This window comes from Callorhinus ursinus, unplaced genomic scaffold, assembly GCF_003265705.2.
Source record: "Callorhinus ursinus isolate GAN/ISIS: 27379988/994484 unplaced genomic scaffold, GSC_fseal_2.0 scaffold1, whole genome shotgun sequence".
Taxonomy (NCBI): domain Eukaryota; kingdom Metazoa; phylum Chordata; class Mammalia; order Carnivora; family Otariidae; genus Callorhinus; species Callorhinus ursinus.
Window position 1 is genome coordinate 147,786,328 of NW_027397063.1, and position 15,762 is coordinate 147,802,089.

The 15,762-nt window shown below is 33.8% G+C and overlaps 1 protein-coding gene across 7 annotated transcripts in view; it reads left to right on the plus strand.

Annotated features, from left to right (window-relative positions):
• TOPAZ1 (testis and ovary specific TOPAZ 1) overlaps positions 1–15,762 on the plus strand; it is a 122,710-nt gene that overhangs the window by 47,316 nt on the left and 59,632 nt on the right. For 6 of the 7 annotated variants that reach the window (XR_012381251.1, XM_025884982.2, XM_025884990.2 and 3 more), the window contains 6 exons: positions 1,444–1,529; positions 2,248–2,373; positions 3,894–3,957; positions 14,009–14,160; positions 14,440–14,532; positions 15,602–15,717. Coding sequence is in view for 6 of the 7 variants with exons in the window: in XM_025884982.2 (XP_025740767.1) it covers positions 1,444–1,529; positions 2,248–2,373; positions 3,894–3,957; positions 14,009–14,160; positions 14,440–14,532; positions 15,602–15,717 (637 nt within the window). In the remaining variant the exon portion in view is untranslated. The remainder of the gene's footprint in view (positions 1–1,443; positions 1,530–2,247; positions 2,374–3,893; positions 3,958–14,008; positions 14,161–14,439; positions 14,533–15,601; positions 15,718–15,762) is intronic. The other variant, XM_073902711.1, reaches the window with a different exon arrangement.

Consider the following 15,762-nt stretch of genomic DNA (forward strand, 5'->3'; position numbering starts at 1 on the left):
GTGTAGCCCAAACCTAATTCTTCTGTACTTTCCTGTTAACTGACTTTGTGCTGCCTGGTGTTGTGTACTACAGCAGCATGCCCAGATGATTGTGTGTTTTATCTTCAAAAACCTTAACAGTTTTTGTAATGAAAATTACAGCAAAGCTATGCAGCAGAAACTTAAGCTTGTTCCAAATTCATCTGAATGCTGCCAAGTGAAAACTGAAATTATTTAAAATATTTTTATTTTTTTATCTTTAGAGAAAAACATTTCTAAATGTCCTAATTCTCATTTTAAAATTTAGGCCAGCATTAAGGGATAGAATGCCTGGTGTATTAGTAGCTCAGGCAGCCATAACAAAGTACCACAGACTGGGTGGCCTAAATGACAGAAATTTATTTCACACAGTTATGGAGGCTAGAAGTCTAAGATCAGGGTTCTGGCAGGATTCAGTTTCTGGCTCTCTTCCTGGCGTACAGATGGCTGCCTTCTTGCTAAGTCCTCACGTGGCCTTTCCTTGATGCATGTGCATGGAAACAGCAATTCTCTGATGTCTCTTCTTATAAAGACACTAATTCCATCAAATCAGTGTCTCACCCTTATGACCCCATTTAACCTTAATTAGTTCTGTAAAAGGACCTATTTTCAAGATTTTATTTATTTATTTGACAGAGAGAGCGAGAGAGCGTGCACACACAAGCAGACAGCAGCAGGGAGAGGGAGAAGCAGGCTCCCCACTGAGCAGGGAACCTGATGCAGGGCTAAATCCCAGGACCATGGTATCATGACTTAAGCCAAAAGCAGATGCTCAACTGACTGAGCCACCCAGGCACCCCGAAAAGGCCGTATCTTCAAATAAAGTCACATTGGGGGTTAGGGCTTAAACACAGGAATTTGTTGGGGGTATCTAGTTCATTGCATAATACCTGGGTTTGTCAGTTTTCCTTTCCGAAGTGGTCACCAAATTACAATTTTAATTGTGTATCATATATGTATGTTTAATATGGAGACTGTCATTTGAATACAGTATTCAGTGCTGCTGTATAAGCTTTTTAAGAAAGTATCTTCAGCTTAAAATGAGTTTAAAATTTTACACTTAGGCCTAGAAATACCTAAGGAGCAGCTAAGATGTAAATCATTTTTTATTTCACAGGCACACGCTGTAGCATCATAGTCTGTGAACTGAGTATGAGTAGTCCAAAGTGAAACTTTAAAGCAGATAGTAGTGGTACTCTGTTCCATTGTTATGAAGGGAAGAAGCTGTAACATGTTGGTGTGTGATGTCATTCTTTTTTTTTGTTTGTTTTAATTTTTTATTGTTATGTTAATCACCATATATTACATAATTTGTTTTGGTGTACTGTTCCATGATTCATTGTTTGTTCATAACACCCAGTGCTCCATGCAGAATGTGCCCTCCTCAGTACCCAGGTGTGTGATGTCATTCTTAATCATTTCTAGATTTCAGATTTCCAGGAAAACATTCTCTCCTAAAGCTTCAGAATCCTGAAACTTGTGAAATATTTAAGAGGGAAAAAAATGTAGGGGTAAGTCTTCCATATAAAACAAATAATCTTATAAAGCACATATTTTGGTTGTATTTCCCTATCATTTTTTAAGCACTTCTGGCCATTTACAGATTTTGAATGGCAGTTGATGGTAAGAAGGAGAAAATGAGTAGTGATTCAGGAGATAGTCACAAATAATATAAGAGGTTGAAAGCAGAAGGCTGGGTGGGTAGGGTGGAGAGGGGATATCCAAAACAGAAAATATAGGATGAAAAGTTCCCTGTGATATAAGACAAAGCTAGTGATAGCAGTTTATAGGGAAAGTTTGTTGTAAATACTTTGATTCTGTCATTTCTTTCTGTTAATCAGAAAAGCTACGGAAAGTTTGGGTTCTAAATAAATGCATCTGAAATATGCATGTTATAATAGAATAATTTTTATAAAAGCAGAGGGGGCAGGTGTATGAGAAAGTGGAGGGAATGTATAAACTTATAAAAACATGTAAAGTAAAGCAGTAGTAACTTTGGAATATTTTATACTGAAGGAAATTGCAAAAATTTAGACAAATCATTTTAAATTTTTTTTTCATTATTTTTGAAAATATAAATTGGAGGTTTTTTTTTATCAAGTCAACAGACTATTTGTCTTGATAGATACTGTTTTGGGTATATAATATTTCTGGTTCCTTCAAATACTTTCTCACTTGATTATGGTGTTTTACAATTAACATAGAAAGAGAATTTATCTAATTTTCTAGGTGTTCCAGAAGCCCTTAGGGTTGATGCTACCCCATAGATATTGCAAATTTCATTTTAACACGTTACGTGGCTGTGAGCGATCACAATGCAAGTTTGCTCATGTGCCTGAGCAAGGGGATGAAAAGGTAAAATATGTAAAGTCTTTGAAGTAGAGATTGTTTTAATGATCGTCTCAATCATATGTTTTAATTCAGATTTTCTTTGACTCCTAGTAGCATAGATGAGCTTTGCCTGGTTTTGTGCTTTATATAAATGAAATCATACAGTCTGTATTCTTTAGTTTCTGGCTATTTTTTGCTCAATATTTTTGAGATTCATCTATATTTTTTACTTAATTATAAACATTTCTTTCTCATTGCTGTATAATATTGAATATTCCATTGTGTGAGTATATCAAAATTTATTGATAAATACTACTTTTGATTCATTTGGGTGGTTTCTAAATTTGGTAATTACAATAGTGATGCTATCAGTGTTCTTCTGCATGTCTTTTGGTGAATATATGTACACTTTCTGATGGGTTATACTTAAAACTGGAATTGCTGGGTCATAGGATCTGCATATGTTCAACTTTAGTCAACACTGCTAAACAGATTTCTGAAGTGATCTGCCAAATTATGCTCTCACCAGCAATGTCTGAGAGTTCTGGTTGCTTCACAGCCTTACCAGCTTTTGGTATTTATCAGCCTTTTAACTTTAGCCATTCTGGTGGGTGGGGAGTGATGCCTTCCCTGATGATGATTGATGAAGCTGAGCATCTTTCAAAATCATTGGACATTTGGATACCCTCTTTTGGGAAATACCTAAATATTTTGCCTATATTCTATGGAATTGTCTTTTTCTTATGTATCTTAAGAATTCTTTATATAGTCTAAGTTCTTTGTTGGATATATGGATAGCAGGTAACTTTTACTAGTGTACAGGTTACCTTTTCACCCTCTAAAAAGTGTCTTTTGGTAAACAGAATTTCTTAATTTTTATGTAGTCCAATTTTGTCAATTTTTTATGTTAACTTTTTGCATCCTGTTGAAATCTTTGCCAAGATCTTATGTTTTTTTCTTTAAAAGGTCTATTTTTTATCTTTGCATTTAGAACACTAAATCACCTGGTATTGATTTTTGTTTATGATGTGAGAAAAAGCTCAAGATAAATGTTTTTTCCCATGTGGATCCCTAAGTGACCCAACACAATTTACTAAAAAAAGACCATTCTTTCCCCCACTGTACTGCAGGGTCACCATGTCATATAAATCAGCTGATTATATATGAGTGGGTCTATTTGTAGGCTCTCTGTTCTAATCCATTGGTAAATGTATTTATCCTTGCACCAGTAAATGGTTATTTTTTAAATGACCTAAATAAGGTTTTTTTAAATTTCGAATGTTCAAGAATTTCCTCCCTTCCCCAATTGCTTGCTAATCTTGTCTATTTCCTTGACTATTTCTTTGTCAGCACATCTCTAAAATAAGGTTTCTGTAGTGAATTCAATATGCATTTCAAATCTGTGAGTTAACCTAACTTCAACTTTTTATGCCATTGCTTTAAGTTCACTTAAAAAAAATAGAATAAGCAGAAAGATAGGATGGAAATTTGTGCCTTTTTTATGAAATATAAAAGGGTAATGTTATGTTTTTCATTACTTGTAGGTTTGTATGGATGTGTTTAAGAAATATATAAGTATCAACGAGCTGTGTTTGCTACAACGTGCAGGTATGAGACAATGTGATTACTATAAATTCATGAATATGAGTGTTTCAAACAATATGCTATTGTGTCTTACAGTTTGAAAGTAAATTCAGTAGTTTTAGGAATGAAAACTGAATACCTTAGAGTGGCTCTGATGGTCTTAGAAAGGATTAAAAATAAGTGTGGCATTTTGGTTACTAAAAAAATTAGAATCCACCTAACAGTATAATTCTCTTATGTACTAATATTTGCATGATGTAGAAATTTTATGTATAGGTGTAAGATAGAAAAAATAATATTGTTAATTGGCTTAAAATCTTTCTGAACGGATATTTCAGAAACTGGATCTTCCCTACTTCTTTATCTTCCCTTTTAACACTTATCCCTTTGAGGCCAATGCAGCATCCATACTGAGTTCTGTGCAGTTCCCTAACCAGGCCAGGCTCTGTTATAATATCAGAGCCACTGTTCCTGTTCTCTGTCTATCTCTATCTCGCCTTTCTTCCATCCCCCTACCCTATAGCAGAGACCTATTCATATCTCAAGTCTTAGTCATAGGAAATAGCAGATTGTTGATTGTTACTTCTGATTACAGAGGTGCAAAGAGATGGGCAGCTATTACTGTTGAACTTTTCTCCATTGTTTTAAGCCCCTCTCCTTCCTGCTAAAGTGACTTCCAGAGGACTTAAAGGGCTAACACCCCCCCCTTTTTTTTTACCCTCTCTTTCATTTTTCTCTTTTTCTCCTTTTGGGAACCAGACCTTAGAGACTAGAATATTCAAAAACATCTGCATGCATATATGGGGAAAACTAAAAAGTGACTGTATGGGAAAGGCTCACAAAAGACCTGAGAAGACAGTTCAGGCTGGTCCTCCCCACAGAACATACTGCAATCAAAAAACAAAAACAGTAACAAAAACAATAAAAAACAGCAAAGCCTGGGGAAGGGAGAGAATCTGAGCTCTGTAATTACCACATTATTAGAGTCAAATGCCCACTTTTTGACAAAAAGTCACAAGGTATACAAAGAAATAGGAAAAAGAATAGCCCACTCGAAGGAAAAAATAAATCAATAGAAACTATCCCTGTAAAAGATCTAATGGCAGATAGTTGAGACAGTGACCTCAAAACAACTGTCTTAAAGATGCTTAATGTACTGACAAAGATAGAGAGAAGGTAAAGAAAATGATGTATGAACAAAATATAAGTATCAATAAAGACAGAAAGCCTAAAAAAACTCAAAAAAATCTGGAGCTGAAAAAGTACAATAACTGAAGTGAAAAATTCACTATGAGGAATCAAAGCAGGCAAAAAATTTAAGATTTAAGCAGGCAAAAATCAGCAAACTTGAAGATAGGACAATAGAAATTATCAAGTCTAAGGAACAGGAAGAAGAAAGATTGAAGAAAAGTGAACACAGCCTAGGGGACCTATAGGACTCTGTTAAATGGATCAATATACACATTGTGGGAGTTCCAGAAGAAGGAGAGAAAGAGAAAGTGGCAGAAAGAGTATGTGAATAAATAATGGCTGAAAACTTCCCAAATTTGATGAAAATCATGAATTTAAATGTCCAAAAATCTCAGCAAACTTCAAGTAAGATGAACTCAAAGAGACTACACCAAGACACATTATAATCAAAGTTTCAAAAAACAAAGACAAAGAATCTTGAACGCAGCTGGAGAGAAGCAAACCATCACATCCAGGGGCTCTTCAATAAAATTATAAGCAGATTTCTCATTAGAAACTGGAGGCTAGAAGGCAGAGGGCCAATATATTCAACATGCTTAAAGAAAATTTCTGTCAACCAGGAACCCTATATTCAGCAAAACTGCCCTTCAGAAATGAGAGGAAAATAAGACATTTTCAGATAAAAGCTAAGAGGGTTCATTTCCCCTGGACCTGCCCTGCCTGAAATGATCAGGGGAGTCCTGCATGGTGAAATGAAAAAACACAAGACAGTAACTCAAGGTCACATGGAAAAATAAAGATCTCAATAAAGGGAAATTCATGGGCAGTTGTAAAAGCTAGTATTATTGTAACAATAGTTTGTAACTGCTATTTTGTTTTCTACATGATTAAGGAGACATACATTTAAAGAAAAACGTAATTATTAGTGTAAAAACTAGTAGTATTGCAAATTTGGTAACTCCAAATACTCTTTTCTATATAATTTAAGAGACTTATGCATTTAAAAAAAAAACAGTTACTATTTTGGGACACACAGTATATAAAAAGTAATTTTGTGACATCAATAACTGAAAAGGGTAGGGATGGAGTGTAAAAATAGCAGAGTTTTTGTATGTTACTGAAGTTAAGTTGGTATAAGTTTATATTAGAATGTTATGACTTTAGGATATTAAATGTAATCCCCATGGTAATCATAAAATAGCTATAGAATATATACAAAAAGAAATGAAAAAGGAATTTAAGTGTTTAATTAAAAAGATCAACTAAATACAAAAAGACAACGGTAATGCAAGAAATAAAGAACAAAAAATCTACAAGTATGCAAATAGAAAACAAATAGCAAAATGACAGAAGTAAGTCCTTCCTTATCAGTAATTACTTTTAAAGTAAATCAGTTAAACTTTCTAATTAAAGGACAGATTAGCAGAGCAAATAAAAACACAACTATATGCTGTTTACAGGATATTCACCTTAGATCCAAAGACACAAATAGATTGAAAGTAAAAGAATGGGAAAAGATGTTCTATACAAATACTAACCAAAAGAGAGCAGGGGAGTGACTATACTAATATCAGACAAAATAGACTTTCGATCAAAAGAGGTTAAAAGAGACAAAGGACATTATATAGTAATAAAAGTTTCAACATAGTAAGAAGATACAGTAGTTATAAACATTTACACGTCTAATGACAGACCACCAAAATACATAAAGCAAAAACTGACAATTGAAGAGAGAAATAGTTTTCTAGTAATAGTTGGAGACTTCAGTATCCAATTCACAATAATGTATAGAACGAGATAAAAGAGAGAGTACTTTGTATGGTGACTAACATAATAAAAAAAAAAATGTCCCAGAAAATAAAAAAAAAACAGAGAGTACTTAACACAATATACCAACTAAATCTAACGGACATATACACAATATTCTACCCAATAACAGTAGCTTACATATTCTTTTCATGAACAAATGCGACATTTTCCAGGATAGACAATATGTTAGGCCACAAATTAAGTCTCAGCAGGTTTTAAAAGATAGATATTGCAGAGGCACCTAGGTGGCTCAGTTGCCTAAGCCTCCAACTGTTGATTTCAGCTCAGGTTTTGATTTAGGGTTGTGAGTTCAAGCCCTGAATTGGGCTCCATGCTGGACATGGAGCCTACTTTAAAAAAAAAAGATATTGCACAAAGTATCTTCTCTGACCACAACAGGATAAAATTAGATATCAATAACAGAAAGAAAACTGGAAAATTCACAAAACTGTGTAAGTTGAATGGGTGAATCAAAGAAGAAATCACAAGAGAAATTAGAAAAAAACAGACAAATGAAAATGAAACACAACATATCAAAACTTATGGGATTCAGTGAACGTGGTGCTAAGAGGGAAGCTTGTAGGTCTAAAGGCTTATATTAAAAAACAAGAAAGATCTCAAATCAACAACTTAACTTTACAACTTTAGAGAAAGAAAAACAAACTAAACTCAAAGCTAGCAGAAGGAAGGAAATGATAAAAATTAGAGCAGAGATAAATGGAATAGAGATCAGTGAAACAAAAAGCTGGTTCTTAAAAAAGACCAACAAGATGAACAAACCTTTAGCTAGATGGACTAAGAAAAAAGGAGTGTTACAATTACTAAAATAAAAAATGAAAGTCAGACATTAATACAGTTCTACAGGGGGAGACGAAGCATGAGAGACTATGGACTCTGAGAAAGAAACTGAGGGTTTTAGAGCGGAGGGGGGTAGGGGGATGGGTTAGCCTGGTGATGGGTATTAAGGAGGGCACGTACCGCATGGAGGACTGGGTGTTATACGAAAGCAATGAATCATGGATCACTACATCAAAAACTAATGATGTAATGTATGGTGATTAACATAACAATAAACAATTTAAAGAAAGAAAAAAAACTAATGATGTATGGTGACTAACATAATAAAATAAAATTTAAAAAGAATACTATGAATACAATGAATAATTGTACACAAAAGTAAATGAAATGGACAAATTCCTAAAAACACAAAACCTGCCAAGACTAAATGATGAATAGAGAATCTGAATAGAACTATAACTAGTAAGGAGAATAGGATATTTAGGATATCTGATAAAAGCCTCCTGACAAAAGCCCTGCACCCAATGGCTTCATTGTGAATTCTGCCAAACATTTAAAAAAGAATACCAGTTATTCTCAATCTTTCCCAAAAAGTTGAAGAGGAGGGAACACTTGATTACTCATTCTATGAGGCTGAGTTAGTCATTACTTTGATATCAAAGCCAGGCAAAGACGCTATGAGAAAAGAAAACTACAGATCAGTATCCCTTATGAATATTGATACAGAAATCCTCAACAAAATACTAGCAAACCAAAGTCAGCAGTGCACTGAGAGGATTATACATCATAACCAAGTGAGATATATTCTTGGACTTGCAAGGATAATTCAACATATAAAAATCAATCGGATTAATGCACCACATTAACAGAACGAAAGAGAAAAACCACGTGATCATCTCAATTGATGTAGAAAAAACATATGATAAAATTCAACATTCTTTCATGATAAGAACACTCAAAAAAACTAGGAATAAGAGGAAACTAAAAGCCATACAAGTTTCTCCCACTATTTGAAAGTAGAGTGCTCCTATGAAAACTTCCATAAGCCAAAATGGCATAAAGTGGAGAAACAGTTACCATTTTGTAAAAGTGAAAATCCCCTTCAGATTTTATTTCAGTAAGTGAAGATAGGTACAGTTCTACCTCAGAGATATTGTGAGTTCCGGTCCAGACCATTGCAGTAAAATATAGCACAAGAGTGAGTCGAGTGAATTTTTTGTTTCCTGGTGCATATACAAGTTATATTTATCATTCATCATCAGGGAGATACAAATCAAAACTATGATGAGATACCACTTCACACCTGTCAGAATGGCTAAAATTAACAACACAAGAAACAACAGGTGTTGGTGAGGATGCAGAGAAAGGGGAACCCTCTTGAACTGTTGGTGGGAATGCAAACTGGTGCAGCCACTCTGGAGAACAGTCTGGATGTTCCTCAAAAGGTTAAAAGTAGAACTACCCTATAACCCAGCAATTGCAGTACTCGATATTTACCCAAAGGATACAAAAATACAGATTCGAAGGGGTGCATGCACCTCGATGTTTGTAGCAGCATTATCAACAATAGCCAAACTATGGAGAGAGCCCAAATGTCCATTGGTTGATGAATGGATAAAGAAGATGTGGTATATGTAGGTGTGTGTGTGTGTGTGTTTGTGTGTGTACACAATGGAATATTATTCAGCCATCAAAAGGAATGAAATCTTGCCATTTGCAATGAGAAGAGGTGAACATATGGGAATTTAAGAAAGGGAACAGGTGAACATATGGGGAAGGGGAAAAGAAAAAAAGGAGAGAGGGAAACAAGTGACTCTTAATGATAGAAAACAGGAGGGAGGTGGGTGGGCGATGGGCTGGATGGGTGATGGGTGTTAAAGAGGGTACTTGTGATGAGCACTGGGTGTTGCATGTAAGTGATGAATCACTGAATTCTACTCCAGAAACCAATATTGCACTGTATGTTAACTAACAAAATTTAAATAAAAAAGTTATATTTATTTACACTATACTGTAGTCTGTTAAGTGTGTAATAATAAAAAAATGTATATACCTTCATTAAACTTAATTGCTAAAAATTCTAGCCATCATCCAAGCCCTCAGCAAGTCCCAATCACTGATCACAGATCACTACAACAGATGTAATAATGAAAAAGTTTGAAATATTTCAAGAATTACCAAAATGTGACACAGAGACATGAAGTGAACAAATCTGTTGGAAAAAATGGTGCCACTAGGCTTACTTGATGTAGGGTTCCTGCAAACCTTTAATTTCTAAAAAATGAAGTATCTGCAAAGTGCAATAAAGTGAAGTGCAATAAAACAAGGTAGGCCTGTACTAAGGTAGGTCTTTCATAAAAGTGAAGTGGCATAAAGCAAACTTCCAGAGAGTGAGGAAAACCTGTATATGAAAGACCTACTGTAGACCTCATACTTCATGGTGAAAGACTGAAGACTCTTCCCCTTAAGATCAGGAACAAAGGCAAGGATACCCATTTTCATCACTTCTCTTCAACAGAGAACTGGAAGTTCTAGCCAGAGTGATTAGGTAAGGCAAGGAAATAAAATACATCCATTTTGGAAAAGAAGAAGTAAAACTATCTCTGCACATTATCAACAATAGCCAAGTTATGGAAAGATCCCAAATATCCATTGACTGATGGATGGATAAAGAGGATGTGGGGTGTGTGTGTATATGCACATACATATATATAACGGAATATTATGCAGCCATAAAAAGAATGAAATCTTGCCATTTGCAATAACATGGATGGAGCTAGAATGTACATGCTAAGTGAAATAAGTCAGAGAAAGACAGATACCATATGGTTTCACTCATACGTGGAATTTAAGAAAGCAGATGAACACAGGGGAAGGGAGGAAAAAAGAGAGGGAAGCAAACCATAAGAGACTCAACTATAGAGAACAAACAGGGTTGATGAAGAGGATGGGGAATGGGCTCATGAGTGATGGATATCAAGGAGGGCAGTTGTTGGGATGAGCACTGGCTGTTCTGTGTAAGTGATGAATCACTAAATTCTATACCTGAAACCAATTTTACCATATATGTTAACTAAGTAGAATTTAAATAAAAACTTCAAAAAGAATTATCTGTTTGGAAGTCATATGATCTTATATGTAGAAACTCTAAAGATTCCACCAAAAAACCTGTTAGAACTAAAATATGAATTCAGCAAACTAGTGGTATACAGAGTCAACATGCAAAAATCACTTGCATTTCTATACACTCAGAGTGAACAATCCGAAAAAGAAAAAAAACATTTCAATTTACAATAGCATCAAAAATAATAAAATATTTAGGAATTAACTTAACCAAGGAAGTGAAAGGCATGTATAATGAAATCTACAAAGCATTGCTGAAGGAAATTAAGACATAAAGTAGTAGAAACACATCCCATGTTCATGGATTGGAAGACTTAATATTGTTAAAATGTCTGTACCACCCAAAGCGATCTACTGAAGATTCAATGCAATCCCTATCAAAATCCCAATGACATTTTTTTGCAGAAATAGAAAAACCTATCCTAAAATTCATATGGTATTTCAGGAATCCCAAAACAATTTTGAAAAGCAATCTTGAAAAAGAACAACCTGGAGGAATCATTCCTGACTTGAAAACTTCCTACAAAGCTAGTAATAAAAAACTGCAGTACTGGCATACAGACAGACATATAAACCAATGGATTAGAATAGAGAGCCATACAAAAACCCTCATATATATGATCAAATGATTTTAGACAGTGGTGCCAAGACCATCCAATGGGGGAAAGGATAGTTTCTTCAAAAAATGGTGCTGGGAATACTGGATTATCCACATGCTAAAGAATAAAACTAAACCCTTACCTAACACTACATACAAAAATTAATTCAAAATGGATCAAAGACCTTAATGTAAGACCTACAACAATAAAAGCCTTAGAAGAAGTCATGAGAACAAAAGATTCACAACACTGGTTTGGCAGTGATTTCTCGGATGTGACACTAAAAACACAGCAAAAGAAAAAGACAAATTGGACTTCATGAAAATTTAAAAATGTCCATTAAAAGACAGTATCAAAAGAATAAAACTTCAGCCCACAGAATGGGAGAAAATATTTGCAAATCATATATCTAATAATGGATTAATATCCAAAAGATATAGAGAACTCCTAAAACTCAACAGCAAAAAACCAACCTGATTCAAAAATAGCAAAGTACTTGAATAGGCTTTTTTTTGCAAGATGTACAAATGGCCAACAAGCACATAAAAAAAGATCCTCAACATCAGTAATCATTAGGGAAAGGCACATAAAACTACAATATGATACCACCTCACACCCATTAGGATGGTTAGTATCCAAAAAAAAAAGCATTAGCGTATGGAGAAATTGGAACCTTTGTGCACTGTTGGTGGGAATGTAAAATGTTACATTGTGGAAAACAGTATGGCAGTTCTTCAAAAAATTAAAAATAGAGTTACTGTATGATCTAGCAAATCTTCTAGGTATATACACAAAAGAATTGATAGCAGGGTCTTGAAAGATATGTGTACACCCATGTTCATAGCAGGATTATTTATAATAGCTAAAATCTGAAGAAACCCAAGTGTTCAGTGACATGAATGGGTTAGGAAAATTTGGTATATACATACAGTAGAATATTATTCAGCCTAAAAAAGAAAAGAAACTCTAACATATGTTACAACATGGATGAACCTTGAGGTCATTATGGTAAGTGAAGTCAGTCACAAGAAGACAAATACTGCATAATTCTACTTATGTGAGGTGTTTAGCGTAGTCAAAACAATAGAGACAGAAGGTAGAATGGTGGTTACTGGGAGCTGGGAGGAGGGGGGAAGGGAGAATTATTATTTAATGGGTATAGAATTTCAGTTTTATAAGATAAAAGGAATTATGGAGATGGATGAACATTATGAATATATTTAATACCACTGAACTGTACACCTAAAAATAATGAAGATGATAAATTTTACATTATGTGTACTTTAACACAATGAAAAATTTGCGGGGGAAAAAAGCAATCTAGCAGTTCATGTCAAAAACTGAAAATAGTCAAACCTTCTTCTCCCAACAGTTTAACCAAAGGAGATCATTTTAAAAGAAGCTATATTAATATTTTAAATTTTCAAAGTACTTCATTACAAAAGAAGCAGGGCTTCATGTCAACTAGTGTGGACTACTTAAACACTAACAATTTTTTTCCAACTGTGCTTTCTTTTTTTAAACATCTGCAATTCCAGTTTTATTAATAAGTTATAGTAGCAGACACTGAATTTCCCATGTTACCTGCTAAGATGGCAACTATGTAGATACTACAAAGTGAATAGCAGGAAGAATTCATCTGTATATGCCCAGGAAAAACAATTATAGTATATAAAGGAGCTTTAAAATAAAGCTGAATGTTACTATATTGTATGATTAAAGTTGTATAAGGTAATTATAACTTCAACATTAATTTTTCTTATTATACTATTGAACTTTATCAGTAGCTCTTGATTTTCCCAAGAAGCACTAAGTAATCCAGATACTAATAAGTATTTTGGGCAGGAATAATTACACAAAAATAAAACCCTAAGTAATTTTTATTAAGGCAGTTTCAGCTAAGGCAGTAGATATTTTGACCTGCAAAATTTTGGAATGGGGAAAAAATAATTGATCCTTTAAAGCTAAAATAATTTTACTAAAATTAATGGGGAAAATTAGAAGTGGTTTAAGTGTTGTATAGAAAATAGATTAAGGAATTGAATTGACATTAAGAAATTACTTTCTCAAAGGAAATTAGTCAGTGTACTTTGTAGTTGAATGTTCACAATCGTAAACTGGCATAAAAAAAAAAATCCCTAGGATCAACATGTTGGTGGGGTTAAAACAAGAAGGGGTGTGTGTCAGAATAGTCTACATCCATCCCCAAATTATACAGTTTCTCATACCTGACCAAGCCGGGCCTGAAGAATCCCTGAGAGCATGGCTCCCTCAGAGTTCCTATTGAGACCATGTTGTATGAGGCAACTTGGACCTATTTCTTGTGGTTAGCACATGAGTTAGCTCTCTGTCTAGTGCCTGTGCTTGGTTGACTTCAAATGTTATTGTTAACTTTTGCTTTAATTTACTTTCATCAAATATTGCTGATATGGAAATGTACTTTTCAAGAAGATGAATTTATATTACTTAATTTTTAAATATAGAAAATTTGTCTAATTTAGGAAAGATAAATATCTTAAACTCAGCAAATGACTTTTATATGTTTTTATTTTTAGTAAACACATTTATGGATTACTACCGAAAGTTTCCACCGGGTATACACTTTGATTTACAAGTGCTAAATGACCTTCTAAATTCTTTACTCAAACATTGTTTATTGAAAGAAGTATTTCAGGTAGTGAACCTCAGCATAATGGTTAAAATGCTGGTAAGTAACCTGAAAATACATGCTTTTTAATACTGTAAGTGAATTTCTCTGTTGTATTTCTTGTTTGTTTTTTAGCAGTTAAATTTCTGTGTTTATTGAATACTTCCTAGAGAACACTTGTGTTTTTCAGCATAAATTTGAGAAACTTAAGGTAGAATTAAATTTCTGTGTTTATTGAATACTTCCTATAGAGAACACTTGTGTTTTTCAGCATAAATAAATTTGAGAAACTTAAGGTAGAAAACATGAAAGTGAGTGTAATTTTTTTGTTTTATCCAGCCTGCTCTGAAAATCCTACTAAAAATATTTGAACATGTGGCAACTATGAAATTAAGGAATGCTGTGCCTGCTTTAATTGATATATTTTGCAAGGTATGCTTTACTTTATCTTTTATTCTCTGATTGCGAATAACCAAGAAAATAATTCTTTCCACTTATAGTCTTAAACTGCCTTTTACTCATATTCTTGATGCCAAAGAATTCTATTTTCAGAAATTTTTTTTTCTCTTGAAATAGGATTTATAAACATATTCCAGTGACTGTTGGGCCTTATCCTTAAATAAATCATTCCAAGCACTCCAGGTGACTTCTTTCTGATTTGTGAAGTCATATCTACACCTTAAAGATGGTCAAAGAAAACTGTCTTTATCAAAAAGATATGAGTTCATTTATTAACAAAAATAAATACACAGATAAATATATAAATAGAAAATCATGACCAAAACAAAGAAAGTAGGTAGGCAGAAACATGGAGGCTAGGAATTGATTTTATATTTGACACTAAACAAAAAGAAAAAAGAATTTTTATGGCTTTTTAAAAATATATTGAGATTTGTACTTTTGGGTACTTACTGGTATTTAACACTGCCCAGCCATCCATTTCAGAACAGGCTAATATCAAGAAAACCTCCCATTTTCTTTAAGGAGCAGCATTGGAACCACTCTAGCAGAATGTACAAATATTTCGGTGAATACCTCTAGGTCCACATTACAAAACTTGACAGAATTACCTGCCTGGAAATTTTTTTAACCAGAAATTACTGATCACCACTAGTAGTTTTAGAAAACCTCAGTTTGATACTTCTCAGGAAGTTTACAATCTGGAATGAGATATAAACACAAGTGTAGTAGGCTAAAGACGAAATGAGTACCAAACAGGAGGTATGGGTGATAAATCCGTTGAGATAACTTGGAAAACAGAATATTCAAGTTTTAAATTCAAACATTATTTTTATTTTCACTTTAAATTCTTGAGGTAGGGTGTCTTACTGTGGTTCTCAAATATTGGAAGAAAATATGCTTCAGGTTTTTTAAGTGAATTATAATTCTACTTGTCTCTTTGTTTCATTTTTTTCCACCATTCTCGTAGTTGTCACATACTGGTTTTCAACTCTTTCATATATGTGTAAGAATGACTCTTTTTTTTTTTTTCCCTCTACAGTTTGTTGAAGCTGGGATGGTATTTGACCCAGAACACTTTACTTATATCGTCCAGCTCTTATACCAACTACAGGCTTCCCAACAAGAAGTATCTGCAGTTCTGGAAATGAAATCCAGGTAAGAAGTCATTATAATTAAGGTTAAATTTTACATATATATATG